The sequence below is a fragment of the Diplotaxodon limnothrissa genome, linkage group LG6 (assembly GCF_057381915.1).
Source record: "Diplotaxodon limnothrissa isolate DT_005_m linkage group LG6, D_limnothrissa_male_GT1.1, whole genome shotgun sequence".
Classification (NCBI taxonomy): Eukaryota; Metazoa; Chordata; class Actinopteri; order Cichliformes; family Cichlidae; genus Diplotaxodon; species Diplotaxodon limnothrissa.
Genome location: NC_140601.1, coordinates 41304139 through 41320864, shown reverse-complemented (window position 1 = coordinate 41320864; position 16726 = coordinate 41304139). Strand labels below are relative to the sequence as shown.

The window sequence follows — 16726 nt, the reverse complement described above, 5'->3', positions numbered from 1 at the left end:
TACGATGCTCTCTCCTCTTTGCCCTCTCTTCGTCCTCCTACTGTTTTCCATTTCACTCTTCTCTCTGAGGAAGGGTACTCGTACGCAGTGCCTGGGAGGACACCGTTTGACGGTCGTCGCATGCTTGGTTTAAGTTTAAGTATGTCATGGTCCTGGGCCATGTGGGCCCAGTATTCTTAGTTCCTTGTATTTTTGTATTTCGTTCCTTATTTAGGCCATGTTTTCTGAGTTGCCCTGTTGTGTTGTTCCCTAAGTGTTTTCCCTTCATGGCTTTTACCCCCTGTGTGCCCCTCTGTGTATCTGTGAGCCCTCGTCTCTCCTTATGTTTTATTCCATGTTTCCCCTGCCCATTATGTCTAAGTTCTCCCCGTGCTCTCTCTCCCCCCTGTGTGCCCTCTATGTATTTATGAGCCCTCGTCTCCCTTTGTGGTTGTTTCATGTTTCCCCAGCCCGTTATGTCTGTGTTTCCCCGTGCTCTCTCTCCTCCTGTCTGAACCTCGGTGCCTGTACATGTCATGTTCAGTTCACCCCGCCCTGTCTCGTTATGATTATCAGTGTCACCTGTGTTCCCCGTGTGTGCCCACTTTCCTCGTTTACCCTCTGTGTATTTCTGTCTGAGTCTCCCTCTGTTCGGCGTCGCGTTCTCCCTCATGCTGTGTGTGATTCCCCCGTGTTTCCTGGTGAGCTTTATGTTAGTTTTTCCCAGTTTAGTTTTGTATCTCCTATTATCTTTTGTCAGCAATAAAGCTGCTTTTTGAGTTCATCCCCGTGTGTGTGAGTTTTGCATTTTGGGTCCTCCTCCTGCCTGCCACACAGCCGAGCCATGACAAAGTAACTCTCTGGAAGGGACCGAGTTTAAGCTTCTGCAGAGCATTGGAAACGTGTTCTGTGCAGCATCCTCTGATAAAACCCACTGAGCGAAGTGTCCTGATCCTGGCTTTCTGTCTCTTGCAGCTCTGCACGAGTTCCCTACGGACCTGTTCACGAACAAAGAGAGGACAGAAGGAGCCGTGGCCTTGCATGTCCTGTGTGTAAGTTTGCCTTCACCAACACAGCTCTGCATCCGTTCCCCTGTATCCACGTTTGAGATTTTACTTACTCATCCAAAAATTCCCAGATGGTTTGTGCATCCAAAGCCTTCATTTTCATGAACACATGGAAACAAAATGCACATTGTTTTAGAAGACCTGCCGCCCATCACAGCCCAGTGGGTTAAATAATGGCGATGCTGAAAACCCACTGAAAGGACGGCTCTACCATTTGTCTAACCGATACTGCCTGAAAATGCTGAGGTTTAAAAAAATTCAAGCTAAAAAGAAGAAAAACACCCATTTACATCTAAATTTGATTGAAAATATAAAGAACATCTCTCCTTTTCCACATTTCCACCAACTCCTCAAACTGAGGCAGAAGTGCTAACCACTGGTGTAACTTTGCCATGCTAATAAACTAACTCAGGGTTAGTTCAAAGTCAATCTCATATCAGCTGATGGCTTCTACACATCTGACTGCAAACTCTCATATAAGGCCCACAGTTTAAGCTGCTTTAGCCTGCTCACAGTTGCAGATGCACCTTTGCAAGCTGATTTGCAACCATCTCTGTCCCCGGTTCTCCTCCCAGAAAAGAGCCATGCCACCAAATATAAATCAAAGCAATTGGAAATATCTTTGGTGTTTGGATTACAGTATTCCAGACTGAGCTGCAGCTCAGTGCCAGCCGAGTCTTTTCCCATCCGGCAATTCAACAAACACACAGCCTTTGCAGTGGGACCCATGCGAGGCCCAAACTATGATGGGGCCTTTCTTTCATCGCTGTGGCGTGAGCGACAAAGCATGCAGAATGTTTGAGCACGCGATGATCCATGTTGCATTGTGCTGATGGTCTCTGAGGGGTTTCATCATAATGGAAGCTCCTGCAGCATCTCCGCAGGACTAAACAATGAAGCGTTTGCCATGTCTCACTTTGCAGCCACCCTCTGAGCTGCTGCAGAACCTTTACTGGGATGCTTGGGTGTTTAGAAATCAGTGCAAAATAGCAGGTGAATATAAGCTCCATCTATTTTTTTAACCTTTAAAATAATGTTCAGTGTCCTTTCATAGCTGATGTCATTGTGCTTTTTTCTGTGTACAGCGGGAGGACAATCGTGCCCTGCAGCTGAGAATAAAACGCTGCTGTAACAGGCTGCCTTTAAAACAAAATAAGAAATGTTCAGACTGTGATTGTGTGTGTCTGAAGTATGACATGCAATTTATGCATTTGACTTACCCAAAGTGGGACAAAGTGGGTTTCCAGGAAGTTTTCGGATGGATTACTTTGCCGAGCCTGGGAATAGTAAATAGTCCTAACTCAAGGTGAGTTTACGAGGTTTTTCCAGACTTGATCTCAACTTGGCCTTTCACCAAGCCTTGGATATCCTTTCAACATCCTACAGGAACCCGTCGAGCACTTAAACCCAGAAGTTTATTTGGATCTAGAAGAGTCTGTGAGCTGAGTATACAAAGATGCTCTTGTTTCCGTTTGCAACGTATTTGTAAAGACACGTGACAAAAAGTCCACATTTGCCCTGTTTGGCATTGACAACGAGTCCTTCAAAAAACAATTAGAGGCAAAAGTTTAGCTCTCCAAAGCTGGGCAGTCTCTTCTAATGTTGGCCTTAAACCAAGTGAGTCAGTTTTACAACCACAAATCCACGTCTCTCATTTGGTCACAAAACTCAGTCCAAGCTGTTTGCTTTTTTTTTTTTTTCTTGGTTCAGTCTTTGACTTTATTATTATTAGTCTTTGAATTCATTACGTTCTGTTGAAAAAAGCAGCAGATCAACTCGAAACTTAAAATCAATATATTAGAAAATGACTTTTATGAAAGGAATCACAGCTAGAAGATGAGCCTGATGCCAAATTCTAGGTAAAAGGAGACCTTTTAACTTGTTCTGAGGAGTCACCGGTCACATGGGAATAAGACTCTTCAAAGTTTACCCAAAACGCATTTGTTGAGCTTTCTCCATTGAATGATCAGAGATCCAAGATGCCAGTGCTTGTTTCTGTTTCTCTACATCACGGGCATGAAAATGGCGCAGTTTATAGAGGTTATAGAGAAAAAGATTTGTCTCTAGATTGTTACACTTAGACTGGGTGTAAAATAGACGTGGTTACAGTTTCGAAAAAGATTAAATATGTTTTTCAGCCCAGAAATTACAAGCTACACATGGATCTCTCCTGAAGTCACGAGTGATCATAGATGCTGGACAAACAAACTCAAAGGCCTTAAACTCGCCTTAGTCGTTGGCTGTGATTCACTTTGATATTTTCTTCAGTAGAAACTTTAAAAGCTCGGATTTTCCTGTGCTTGTGACTTTGTGAAACGCCCTGCGATCTCCTTCATTAACCATTTACCTGTTTAAAAATATGAAATATTGAGCATGAAGCTCAAATTGTGACATTTTGGAAAACATGCAGCTGCTCCTCTGTGCAGATACTCTCTGCACAGTGCTTGTAAATGCTGAAGTTAAATTTTATTCCAGGCCATCCTGCGACTCAGGTTGACCACAGAGGGATGCAGATTTAAACACTGCTGTCTTTTCCCTCACATTTCCGTGTGATGCAGCCATAAGTGAAGCTGAACTGGGAAAGCTATAATTGACCATGAGTATTTGTGGTTTTTAAAAATGGAAGCATGCTTTGTTCATGCTTCAGTTTAAATTTTTTTTTGTTTTTTTAATCGCAGTATCTTGCTCCCAACTTCTCTCCCAGCAGCTGTGCTGCTGACTCACTCTCCAGTCCCGCACAGCTCGTTAGCGCTGGGATCATCACTTCTCCGAAAAAACACAAACACAAGCTCGGACTGAAGGACTTCCTCGACTCAATTCACACGTGCACACATAGAAACAAGTGTGCAGTCAGCATACGTCTCTGTGGCTGAAGACGCTTTCTCCCACCCTCTACCTCAGCTCTAAATCTGTGTTAAACCCAGTTAGCAGGATTACATGTGACCTCTGACCTTTTGCTTTTGGCACTCAAACACATAACGTGCTCGCTCTCACCTGCTGTCAGAATCAGGAAGTTGAGTTTGTGGTTGCTCGGTGAAATGTGACTGATCTCCGGGCACGAAGAGCGTGATCACTCCCGCGTCGGTCTAACTGTAAAGGTTTTGTTATTGCAGTGTGTGAGAGCGTTTCTCCTTTGTTCACACATTAGCAGTCACTCTGTCATCACTAGTGCTTTTGATCATCGCCACCTGTCTTTGATCTCCACCCCGTCTCCATTTCTTTGTGTTGGATCTATTATGTGATGCCAGAGAAGTTGATGTAACATCTAATATGACAGTTTTCAGTGTCACAGGCTGCCTTTTAATCCAGATCACTGATGTAACGTATGCTGCACGTGATCAACAAGAATTCATGTTCAGAGTTTTGGGTTTATTCTTTTTAAGATGATGTGATCTGTGTGTTTGTAATGGAATTTTTATGTTTAGGGTTTAATTTAACGTTTTTCAGCTTTTTTTTTGTCAAATATTTTTTCTGTGTTATTCAAACATGTTTTCATGTGTAAAGCTGGCAGTATTCAGTATTCGGTCTATTATGTACATTTCTTCTTATGGTGACTCTTCTTAAGGTATTTTTAATCTATTTGCAGATGATGAACTCGTATTTTATTGTTGCAATAATCTGAAACTTATTGTGGATACAGGTTTGATTTATTTTTATTAACTATTATTCATTATAAGCTGAGTTCTATTTTCAGTTCAATTCAGTTTTATTTATACAGCGCCAAATCACAACAACAGTCGCCTCAAGTGTCTTTATATTGTACAGTAGATCGTACAATAATAGATACAGAGAAAAACCCAACAATCATATGACCCCCTGTGATCAAGCACTTTGGCGACAGTGGGAAGGAAAAACTCCCTTTTAACAGGAAGAAACCTCCAGCAGAACCAGGCTCAGGGAGGGGCGGGGCCATCTGCTGTGATTGGTTGGCTATCCAGTCCATCTGCATAATACTTAAGTTCCCTTTGTAGATTTACTATGTTATAGAAATAGATTATATATTATGCAGATTACTACTCACTGATTAAATCCATATGTTTGCACTTTAGTCTCTTTTGCAGTGACTAAGATATTGCTGGTACCATAAAGGAGAGACAAATAAATTATAGTTGAAAAGAGCAGAATAACCATAAAAATCTTTTTAAAAAAACAATTAAAAAAATAACTTCTGATTTCCTCTTGGTTTTAGAATTAGGCTGAATTTAAGCATGTCTATAAATAACTATATTAGCTTTGGCTGACTACTATTGTTGAATAATGGGGGTTTCTCATAGCTGTTCATAGAGTGCACAGTGCATGTACGCAGTAAGAAAAATGTCTAACGGCCCAGTCTTTGCCCCCAGAGTCAAGCTGTTTGCATGTAATGTCTGCTCAGCTACACAGTAAAAGCTTAGAAGGAATCACAAATCCAGCGTCTTTACTAAGCATCAAACAGCTCGGTTACATTTACAAGGTCAGAGGTCATGTTTTGGTTGCAAACTTCCAGACCTGGAATTTTTTTTTTATGCCAGCATGCTTCAGGAGAGAAAACTAACTTCCCTGTTTTAAAAAGTTAAGCGTGTGGGCCTGCTGTATGTGTTTCCTGAATGTTTAATGTCCGATCTGTTAATGGACTCCACTGAATTGTCATGGGCCGAGATCTGTGACTTATTTTTAGGGTAATTTACATATAAATTTAAGCAGAAAGGTATTCTTTCTTGTACCATTCTGGAATTTGTTTGATGCAGAATAACAACATCTCTTGTTGCTGTCCAGTTTAAATAGATCAAATCACATAAAGCACAGTGTTTCTCCTTCACTGTAATGTTTAAGGCTCTTTCTGTCTCTTCACAGACCATATACATGTTTTGCGCTCTGGCCGTCGTCTGCGATGACTACTTCGTCCCCTCCCTGGAGAAGTTATGTGAGGTATTAATCAAGATTTTCAAAATATAGTCACTCAGCTGGGGAACTTATGTTGAAGAGTCAAGAAATTTAAAGAGTTACAGTTTCAGATGAACCACAGATACTGATATTCAGAGCTGGATGTTTATTGCTGGCGTATTTGCTTTGACAAACACATTTGAACTCTATTTCATTTTTATTAAGTGCTTTTCCCATCTCCCAGAAAAAGGAACTCATCAGCACTGATACTGTCTTTGTCCTCGCAGAAGAAAGAAAGAAAGTTGTTTATGCCAGTTTTTATCCTGATAAGGAGTTTTCTTTCTCTGTTTTAAGACTTTAATGTACTTCGCCAGCATAAAAATAGCAGAATATCCGACTCACTCTTTGAATATGAATCGTCATGTTTGCCAAACAGGAATATTTTTCTGTTTTTTTGACTCTTTTTTTTGTAAAAACATGTTTTCTTTTGCCAGTAGCAGAGACCCTTTTTTCTGTATTTGATTGAGAAATAAACAACCAGACTCTGTGTATTTACTCATTAGCCCAAATTAGTTACATTTATTTATTCTCCCAAAATTTTTCTAAAATCCTTCAGTCTTGTCTGGATTTTGAAACTGCACCTTTTTCCCTGTTGAAATTTTCTTAATCTTCCGATCTGTTCCTTCTCAGCGTCTCAATCTCAGCGAGGACGTCGCAGGTGCAACCTTTATGGCCGCTGGCAGCTCGGCTCCGGAGCTCTTCACATCCATCATAGGTACAACATTTCTACGCCCATCCCTCCATCAGTCTACATCCTCTGCTCTAACTCTGACAGCTGGAGCTGCAGTGCTGCTTTAGGCAGGCAGCAGCCATGGCTTTGAATGCTTTTATCCCAAGACACATGCAGTGAACATGGCTTTAAATATTCAGAATCACTTAATGGCAAATACAGTGTTACTGGTGGGTGAAGGGTACTGTTAAATTTAGCTGCAATAAGTTATAAATATGTTATAAATATGTAAATGTGCCAAATGTGTTTAACATGCTTTATTTTGTTTAAGTTCAAGGTGACATATTCAGCTCATTTCCAGCTTTATAGTTTTACTCTAAGACTCTACTAGAGTAGCTTTGCTTGATTCACAGTTTGAAATAATCCTTATTTATCTGTTATTGGGCCTTGGTGCAGTGTTCAGGTTAACCTTAGCTCCTCTGTTTTAAACCTGCTTTCTTCTAAATGGCTGACATCCCCTCTCTGTACAGATACAAATAGATAGAGGAGGAAAAACGTATGAATCCGAGTGTTTGTAGCACTGTGAAGCTTTGGCTTTTGGCTCAAAAGAATTAGAATTTGAAATGTATCATCGTCAGAGAGTAAGGGAAAGTATAACAGGTCCACAGTGATGCTTTCTCTCTATCGTTAACATAAAGTGCAGCGCTGGGACACGCACCCCTCTGCTGGCACGTGTGTTTGAGTCAAGTACTTTGACAGTTGTGTGACATCTGTTTGTCACCACTGCAGATGCTACGTGTGCTCTGCTCTCGGTGGACCTCATCGTGTGTGTGTGTGTGTGTGTGTGCGTGCGTGCGTGCGCGCGTGTTGGCTCACTCTCCCTGCAGGAGTTTTTATCACCCGTGGCGACGTCGGCGTCGGGACCATCGTGGGCTCAGCCGTCTTCAACATCCTCTGCATCATCGGCGTGTGTGGCTTCTTCGCCGGCCAGGTATGATGTCATAGCAGCGTTACACTGGCTGAGCTCGCTGCTGACCCGGTGGCATTTTCACAGCGCGCAACCGGCGGCCTAATGTCACCTTTAAATACCGAGCAACCACAGAGTGGTAGAGGGTGAATTCATGTTTATGCGAGGAGTGCACGCTGTTCGTTTGCGCTTTAATGTCACAGATGTTAGCTGTGGCACGCTTAGCGGGGAGTTCATTTTTATACATATTCTGCATCATTTCAAAGTAAATATTAAAACGCTGTAATGTCAGGAGATAAACATGATGAAAACGAACAAATCAGGAATCACGCTTGTGTTTTATATTTGATTCTTTTCTGGAGCTTTTGTATTTTTGTTTGTCTCTTTTAATTCCCCGCCTTGCTCAGACACATTTAAAACATCATGTCAGTGTGATTACAAGAGGCTGTTTGTATCTTTTTTCTACTTTACCTCACTGGTTTTGTGTATTTTACATGAGATACAGAGATAGCATCACGTAGAGCAGCCTCTCTCTGATGCTATCTGACATGCCTGGGACATGGAAATGAGCAAAGTACAAGGATAAGCTCTCTGCTCTGAAAAATATATGTGCTGGACTCCAAACAGTGATGCAATCCCAGATTGTGGATTATGTAATCATACTTGGATAATGAGGGGGAAAGACAGGCACTGGGATGGAGCTCGGAGGGGGCTCGGAGGGGGCAGTGAAATCATCTTCGGTTCCACCCAGTGCACCTCGCCGCTGCTTACCTTTAGCTAGATGTTTGTAGCAGGTTCCTTCTACAAAGTCAAACCCAGTAAAAGCAAACATTTTGTTGGGATCCAACTTTACGATTCCACAGCTGGGAGTGGCACATTCAAGATGTGACCCCCTGACCCTCCACTTATATATACAGTGAGCGCTGTGTGGGAGCGTGTTACAGCGTTAGTCACGGCATCGTGGGCCCCTGCGTTATATCTGATTACATAAAGTCGGTAAACACAGCGGCTCTTTTTCTATGTAGGATGCTAACCTGCAATTGCCTTTTTCAGTGGCTGTGATTCAAAAGGTTAACTTAAGACCTCCTGTGTTTACATCAGTATGGTAATGATGTCAGAAGGCTGAGTGTTTCTGTACGAGAGCAGAAACTGATGCGGGATACTTTCAGTGTGCTTATCTCTCAGTTTTCCTTTTTTCCCCTCACAGGCGGTGAAGCTGTCTCACTGGGCTCTACTCCGAGATTCGATTTATTACACGTTTTCTGTCACTGCCCTCATTGCGGTAAGAGCTTATACTGCAGAGTCACGTGTAGATGCACAGTTCACATGATCAAGTGTGGAGTAAGTGCAGGAAGAGGCACTCATGCAGTCACTTACTGAGCCAATTTACAGGGCAGGTCATAGTTAGCAGCTTTACAGTCACTACACATTTGCACTTTCTACCTCAGCAGTGTAGCTTTAAGTGTAGGTTTCTCTCCCACAATGCAATGCACAAAGGCAATGGAGTGGTAGGATGTATGCTTACTCAAGTACTGCATAGTTTCAAGTCAACTTTTGTGCAACTTTTTGTGGGGAAATATTGATCTTTTGACTCCATTGCATCTATTTGTTACTTTAAAGATTATACAAAACAATATTAGTTATTCGAAGTATGATGATATGTTGAAAACTAAATTAGCCTTACCTCAATGAACTACAGCAATGAAATAACACTTGCATGTTAATGTGGGAAACCAGTGGCTGACTTATGTTTCCTGTACAGTAGAATAAACTGGAGTGTCTCTCACGTTTAAAGGGAATGGGCCTCTTTGTTTCTTCCTGTCCAACATGTTTATATTAGCTAATCTGAACAATTTGCTTTTTAGATATTTTTATTTCTAACGAAAAAATAAACTGAGCAAAGAAACCAAAACAGGAGGAAAGTAGATGGGTGTCCTCAGGTGGGACGGTTTTCTTTTTAAAACAAAAAACAAGGCTTGGTCTGCAGTAACCGAGGAGGCGAATGTTGTTTCACCTGAGACACAGAATGTGGATCAAAGAAAAAGAAAGAAAAGGTGCGACATGAGTGTTTCTGTCCAACAAGGAGCACCAACACAAAAAAGATGTTTAAACACCGCTGAGCTCTCAGACCAGGGCGAGAAACTCACAGCAGACATTGCATTTTTTAAGCTAATCTGTGATTACTATTACAATTACCTATGTTACCGAATTAATGTTGTTATACAGTTTTACTTTGCCATCTTTGAGTAGCATAGACGGTGCTGTTGGAGGCAGTTTCTCCAGGACTGATGTGGCTTCAGAGGCCATGCATCTAAAATGCATTTAGGCCACGTGATGTCTTAAGAGACCATAACTCTCCTACGACAGCTTTTCAGACCTGATGCAAATAAACCTTTATTAATCTAAGCAGAGGGAGGAGGGCATGATTGCTAATGAAATCAAGCTTACAGCCCGTAGAGGCTCCTTTGGGATTTTTGTAGGGATTTAAATGATCTCATCAAAATGCAAACAAACAAAAAATCTGTAAATAATGACAAAAAATAAAAAAAAACAATTAATAGTAAGAAGAAGACCAATAATAGATCGCAGTATTTCGTTTAAACATGTTTGCATGTGTTCTGTTTGCATGAAATAATCATTATGCACACTTTACAAACAGCTTTGTGTGTCGACGCTGTGAAAGAGTCTTACTGGATGATATTCGTGACTACAGATTAGTTATTAAAAAGCTATTGATATTAAATTATACATTGGATTAGCCGATGGTTTCCAGCAACTGTGACTCTCCCGAAGGACTCTTTACCTGCATGCAACCAAAGCCTGCTCAGTGATTGGCCAATAAACAGAAACCAGAGAGACTGTGATGTCACACATCATGTCCCTTAAATGCAGGTTTGCATATTCATTTACAAATAACTGAACTGAGCTGTTCTGCACAGATGCAGAACCTTGCATAAAAAGCATGAAAACAAAATTCATATTTTTTAGTTATCGGTGCAGAAATGGTTTAACAACTGATATGTAACTAACATCCGTTACATAAAACTGTAACTGAGTAGCTGAAGCTGTAGAATAATAACGCCCTGCTCCACATCCTCATATTAATGATCCAATAACTTATTATTATACTTTTAAATAGTTATAATTTTATATTTACAGGACATCTTTATAAAACTTCATAAAATCAGTCTAAGGGTTGTACATATTAAATGTTTACTGTTAATAAACCAGAGTACAGCTACTGCAAAGAACTTTTTTTCAGTGCTTTTCTATCCTTCATAAATTTTAGCCCCGTGGTGTATGATATTTCAACTTTTTACATAACTTTTAAATGTATTATATTTGTATTTGTCAGTGTCATATTCCATTTGTTTCTTTTGGCATTGTTTACTATTTTGGCTGTAACACAACAATCTTTAATTTGGACCCTTTTGTAGATTTGAGCTCTTAGCTGGGTCTGCCCCCTAGCGGCAGAGATGCTGAACTGCAGGATTTAATTAAACTCCCACGTACTTCCTCCACCTAATGACCCCCTTGTGTCCTCTTTGTCTTTGCATCTTTAGTTCATCTACGATGAGCAGGTGTGCTGGTGCGTATTGACATTTACCATAAAACTCTAAATATATATGACTGAGCTTTTGAAATGGAAAGAGTGACTGTGAAACCTTTTGCTTGTGTTTGTGTGCAGGTGGGAATCTCTTGTCCTGATCCTGATGTATGCGGTCTACATCCTCATCATGAAGTGAGTGTCAGCTTCAGAGAGTTAAACAGCTGGTTGCAGTGATTTACTGAGTCTGTCATCGTTTGTTACTGCCAGGTTCAACGGCCGGGCCCATCGCTACTTCGACCGTCGAAAGAAAGGCTCGGTGAATCTGGCCAATGGGCTCACGGGAAGCACTGATCTGGAGGACGTCACGTGTGACGCCACTGCAGTCCTGCTTAAAAAAGGTATCAGAGCCTCTTCTGCTTGTCCTCTAAAGTGTCTCAGTGGGTTGCAGTTGTTCATCTCTGCACACTGAAATTTGCATAAATATAAAAGCCGCAGGAGCACTTTCCTTCTATTTTGATTCTGCTCTGTGTTAAGCAGGCAAAGGGTGAGGACAGTACCAAAGGACTACTTGTGCAGACTCTAAGATTTTGTATTCGGTGATTATGACCCTCTGTTTGAACACCGAGCTTCTTTCCATCCAGGAAACAAGCCAGCGTAAAGACGTTTGCAGAGAAGTTTGAATAAACTGGTAAACTGAATTCATTTACCTTCTCCAACCAAATAAGCAACCCAGTAGCCTTCCCGGCGTGTCTCTTTAAGAGCTTGAGAGTTGCTTTGGATGCTAGGAATGTCAAAGAGTCAGCCGTTTTGTTTGCCGTCTGCAGCTTTCTCTCTGCCCTCAAAAATAAGTTACAGCTTGAGAACAACAGAAGAGAGGACTGCAAGATGCTGGCACAGCCTGCTCTGTCAGCTCGTTTTGCACCTGATACTCTGAATGCTGCCCCAGTGAGAAACAGTCGCCCTCCTCACTTGTTACTGGGCAAAACAGTTTCAAGGAAATGCTCACAAAATGTCTTCCTGGACAGTAATTTTCCCCCTTTTCCCACCCAATGAGCATGATTTTATATCGGCATGATTTTATAATAGCTATTGATTCATATTCATGTGCAGAACCTGCATTTTTTCCAGGTTAGGTTGGACCTGATCTGATCTTTGGTTTTGCGTTTATCTCGAGGCTCCTTAAGGATTTTGATGCCGTTCTCGTGGACGTATCTCTGCAGCTTTGCAATGACGTCAGGGACAGTGCCCTCGACAAACTGGTGGTGTTCCAACAGTAGAGGGATCACACTCCTCAGCTGTAGACATAGACCTGGCATAGACTTTCAGGGCACTGGTGAGGGAAGTCGAATCCTGCATTCAGAAGAAACAATGCTGTTTTCATCCTGGTGATGGAGTCGACCAGCTCTTTATTCTCTTGGAGATATTTGAGGGTGTGTGGGAGTTTCACCAACCAGCCTACATGTGCTTTATGGACTTGGAAAAGGAATTTGACCACCATACTTCCCAACATTCAGCCCCTGTACAAGAGAGCTTAATCTGCATTAGCAGCAATAAGTCAGGCTTGTTCCTGCCCTTTGTCCAAGATTCTCTTCATAACTTTTAAGACTTTTATGGGTTTGGTGGTCTCAGAATGTCATCTCTACTTTTTTGCCAATGATGTACTTCCCTTGGCTTTATTGAACTATGCCCCCTGGGCGAGGTGTTCCAGTCATTATAAACCATGAGGAAGCATTGGTGGAGACCCAGGAGACCATGGGGAGATTATGTTTCTCAGTTTAGGAATGTCTCATTATCTCCTAGAAGACTTGGAAAAGGGGGCTGCAGAGAGGGATGTCTGGGCATTTCTGCTTGGATGGTTGACCTGGACTTGGATAAGCCAGAGAAAATCAGTGGATGGAGAGATATAATTAATTAATTAATTAATTTTTGGGGGGTTGGGTTGAGGCAATGATGCAACTTGCTGTCTGTGCAGATATGACTCCAGGCTTGTACTTCACTGTGCCTCCATACTGTGTGTTTTACAAACAACAGCTAAGATTTTCCAATCCAGCGAGATTTTATATTTAATGTTTTATCGGCTCAAACGTATTTTTCTGTTTTTTATTTTTTAGCGAACTTCCACTGCACGCCGTCTGTGCTGATGGTGGATGAGTTGCTGTCTGCCTACCCCCACCAGCTGTCTTTCTCTGAGGCCGGCATGAGGATCATGATCACCAGTCATTTCTCCCCGAGAACCCGGCTCACCATGGCCTCTCGGATGCTGATCAATGAGGTACTTACACACTGAACTATTCTTGGATGTGTGGTTTCAGATGCTCCTCACATACTTAGGAGAAATATAAATTTGTCAACTAAAGTTAGCCTGAAAAATTGCCCAAATCCAGAGTCTTAGCATAAATACAAACCAAATAATTGGGTCTGGGTTTAGCAGAAGATGAAATAAGACGTGGAATGAATGCTAATTGTCTTTTGGATATCTCAGACACCTGTCTGCTGCAGACTGAAGTTTCAGCTTGAATCCAAAGGAAACAACCACAGTTGGAAAGAATATTTATTTCTACCTCAGAGAAATATTTTCCTGTTTTGTATTTTATGCATAATGACAAAATAATTCACGAGAGCAATGCAAAGTGTCCAAATGATTGTTTTAATGTTCCAGAGACAAAGACTGATCAACACCATGGAGACTCGAGTCAATCGCATCACGAATGGTGACTCTGAGTCTGCAGCCAGGGCGCAAGGGAGGCGGGGCCTAGAGAATGGGATGGGCGGAGTCGAGCAGGGTGTGAACGGGAGGTGCAGACTTCAGCGGCTGGAGAATGAGACGGAGAATGAAAATGAGGACAACGAGAACAATGAGAATGACGAGGAAGGAGAGGAAGAGGATGACAAAGAGGGCCCCCTGGTGCCCTTTAAAGTTCCAGGTACATGAGACGATCTGGCTCTCAGCAAATGTTCATTTTAGCATCGTGTAACGTTAAACCCTGACTACATCTTATTCATTCCAGCGGGTGTGTGTAACAAGCTCAAGTGGCTGATCATGTGGCCGTTGTCCCTGCTTCTGTTCTTCACGGTGCCCAACTGTGGCAAGCGCCGCTGGGAGAGGTGGTTCATGGTCTCCTTCTTCACAGCCACCATCTGGATCGCCGGCCTCTCGTACATCATGGTGTGGATGGTGAGTCCAGTCAGGCTCGCTCAACCACCTCCTGATCCTTTCCCTCTAAACATGGAGACAGTTTCTTTCAAGACTATTAAAACTGTGTTTTTAGAAACGTCTAAATGATTTCATCCTTTTGACTTATGTAATGCTGCAGTCACACTAGAGAAAACACTGGTTGGGAGACGGCAACACGGCCAAAATTGTTTCAGCCATCTGCAGTTAACTTTCAGCCTCATTGCCTTGGAGATGGAGACAATCTGTCCACGGTTTGGAACTGAATGGGGTCAAGTCGCTAATTGCATTCAATCTGTTTGTGATAAACATCACAAATGTGTTTTCATCTATATACATAAAAGTTCACATTAATATTTACATTCACAGTCCAGCCAGAACCTCGTAGATTTGATACAAAAATGTCTATAAATAGTGAGTCGTTTCTAACACTGACACACAGCTGTCATTATGGAAAACACACACATCCTTCGATTAAGTGCAGAAACAGAGGGAAACTCTCAGAATTGATTCATTTATCTTACCGCCCTGCGTAAGGAGGAATTCCCAGAGAGTCTGTCTCTTGAGACGATGTCTGTCTGTTCTCAGGTGACTGTGATTGGCTTTACTCTCGGCATCCCTGACGTCATCATGGGCATCACCTTCCTCGCAGCGGGCACCAGCGTCCCAGACTGCATGGCTAGTGTCATAGTGGCGCGGCAAGGTACGTTCACATAAGAAGTCCAGCGTCGCACAGCAGAGTTTTGCTTGTCGTAATCGCTTTGTCTCCCGACTGAACACAGACTTTGACAGTGTTTCTCTCCTCACCTCAGGTCTGGGAGACATGGCCATCTCCAACTCCATAGGCAGTAATGTGTTTGACATCCTGGTGGGTCTGGGTCTGCCCTGGGCGCTGCAAACGCTCTGCATCGAGACGGGCTCCATCGTGAGTGTTCCCTGCTCCGCTGGAGGAGCGTCTGCTGGAGCAGAAATGAGTTCATAAACAATGAGACTTTGTTTGTCACCAAACTGCATCACCGTGAACTGAGACGGTGTTATTTGTCTCATTACACTTTAGAATAAAACAAAAAAACTGCATTTTAAAGTCATTGGTGAAAATGATGTGAAAATGCGCCTCTTTCTCTGTTTCTTCAGATCGAACTTAACAGCAGAGGACTCATATACTCCGTGGCACTCCTACTGGCCTCAGTATTCTTCACAGTAAGTCACAGATTTCTGCAGCTAACATTTTTGAATGCACAGACTTGTGGAGCAATGATATGAAGGCGTCCCTCACAGCTTTAACTTATGTTTCCCTGCCCTGGGGTAAAGACAGCGCACGGCTGACATGAGGTTTAAACAAGTTGCACACACTCCTATGTCAACCACAGGTTTGAAATTAGTATATTTAGACAAGAGGAAGAGCAAGTTCACTTGCAGCCACATAAAACACCTAGTTTGACGTATCGACAAACGCGGGAATTTCAGAAAACTGAATGAAGGCTGTCAGATGTATATAAGTATGCAAAGAAGTGCAAATACCTAAAACTGAAACATGACCTGAAGTAAACAGCTGGACTTGAGCTGGACCGACTGTTCCTGGGAGGTCCGGACAAACTAATAAAGGCTTTGCATTGTAGCTCTTTTAAGTCAGGAATTGTTTCATAGTTGCATCCACTCTTCTTATCTTTGTGCGGTGTGTCTCTAATCGTGTCTTCTTCGTTCAGGTCCTCGGCGTCCATTTGAACAAGTGGACTCTGGACTGGCGACTGGGCTTGGCCTGCCTCATCTTGTACGCCATCTTTCTGTCCTTCTCCGTCCTCATCGAGTTCAACGTTTTCACTTTCGTCAACCTCCCCATGTGCAGAGACATCCACTGACCCTCCCGCCTTCTCCTCCTCTTCTTCTTCTTCTTCTACTAATTCTTCCTCTGGCTGATGGGGGAACCTCACCTGGCTTCCAGTTTCATGGCACCTCCAAACAAAGTCCTACCTATTACTTAATAGAAAAATAGAGTTCTGTATGATTTATATTTGGTGCAATACACACGAGTGGCGGACAGAAGGACGTCGGATGTTTTGGGGTTATTTTCTGGAGGTGCGAAGAGAAAGTGCCAGCGGCGGGATTGCTGCCAATCATGTATAATGAACCAAAACGTTGGCTGGAGTGAACTTAACTGTATTAACGCCGACAATTAGGCTACTGTTGGTGAACAAGCTGCTACTGTAACTGACTGAGGCGAGAAAAGAGAGAAGTCAGCGATTTTTAGCTGGATTGTTTGTTACTCTTTCTACAAGTTTGGATATAAAGCACACGATTAAGTAATTTTTAAGCAAAAACTGGCTTTCTGTGTATATATTAGAAGTACTTCTATCAGCTTTTGTGTGGAATCCTCTTATGCACAACTGGATCGGTCTTG

General features: G+C 42.3%; 1 protein-coding gene across 2 annotated transcripts in view; it reads left to right on the top strand.

The window, feature by feature from the left end:
- LOC146631255 (sodium/potassium/calcium exchanger 3-like) overlaps nt 1–16187 on the top strand; it is a 56910-nt gene extending 40723 nt beyond the window's left edge. For both annotated transcript variants that reach the window (XM_085356473.1, XM_085356475.1), the window contains exons 3-17: nt 955–1031; nt 5880–5954; nt 6600–6684; nt 7527–7630; nt 8814–8888; nt 11170–11195; nt 11295–11348; nt 11424–11554; nt 13268–13428; nt 13816–14080; nt 14165–14331; nt 14917–15031; nt 15141–15253; nt 15463–15528; nt 16035–16187. In XM_085356473.1, the coding sequence (XP_085212599.1) occupies nt 955–1031; nt 5880–5954; nt 6600–6684; nt 7527–7630; nt 8814–8888; nt 11170–11195; nt 11295–11348; nt 11424–11554; nt 13268–13428; nt 13816–14080; nt 14165–14331; nt 14917–15031; nt 15141–15253; nt 15463–15528; nt 16035–16187 (1667 nt within the window). The remainder of the gene's footprint in view (nt 1–954; nt 1032–5879; nt 5955–6599; nt 6685–7526; nt 7631–8813; nt 8889–11169; nt 11196–11294; nt 11349–11423; nt 11555–13267; nt 13429–13815; nt 14081–14164; nt 14332–14916; nt 15032–15140; nt 15254–15462; nt 15529–16034) is intronic.
- Nucleotides 16188–16726: the final 539 nt, after the last annotated feature.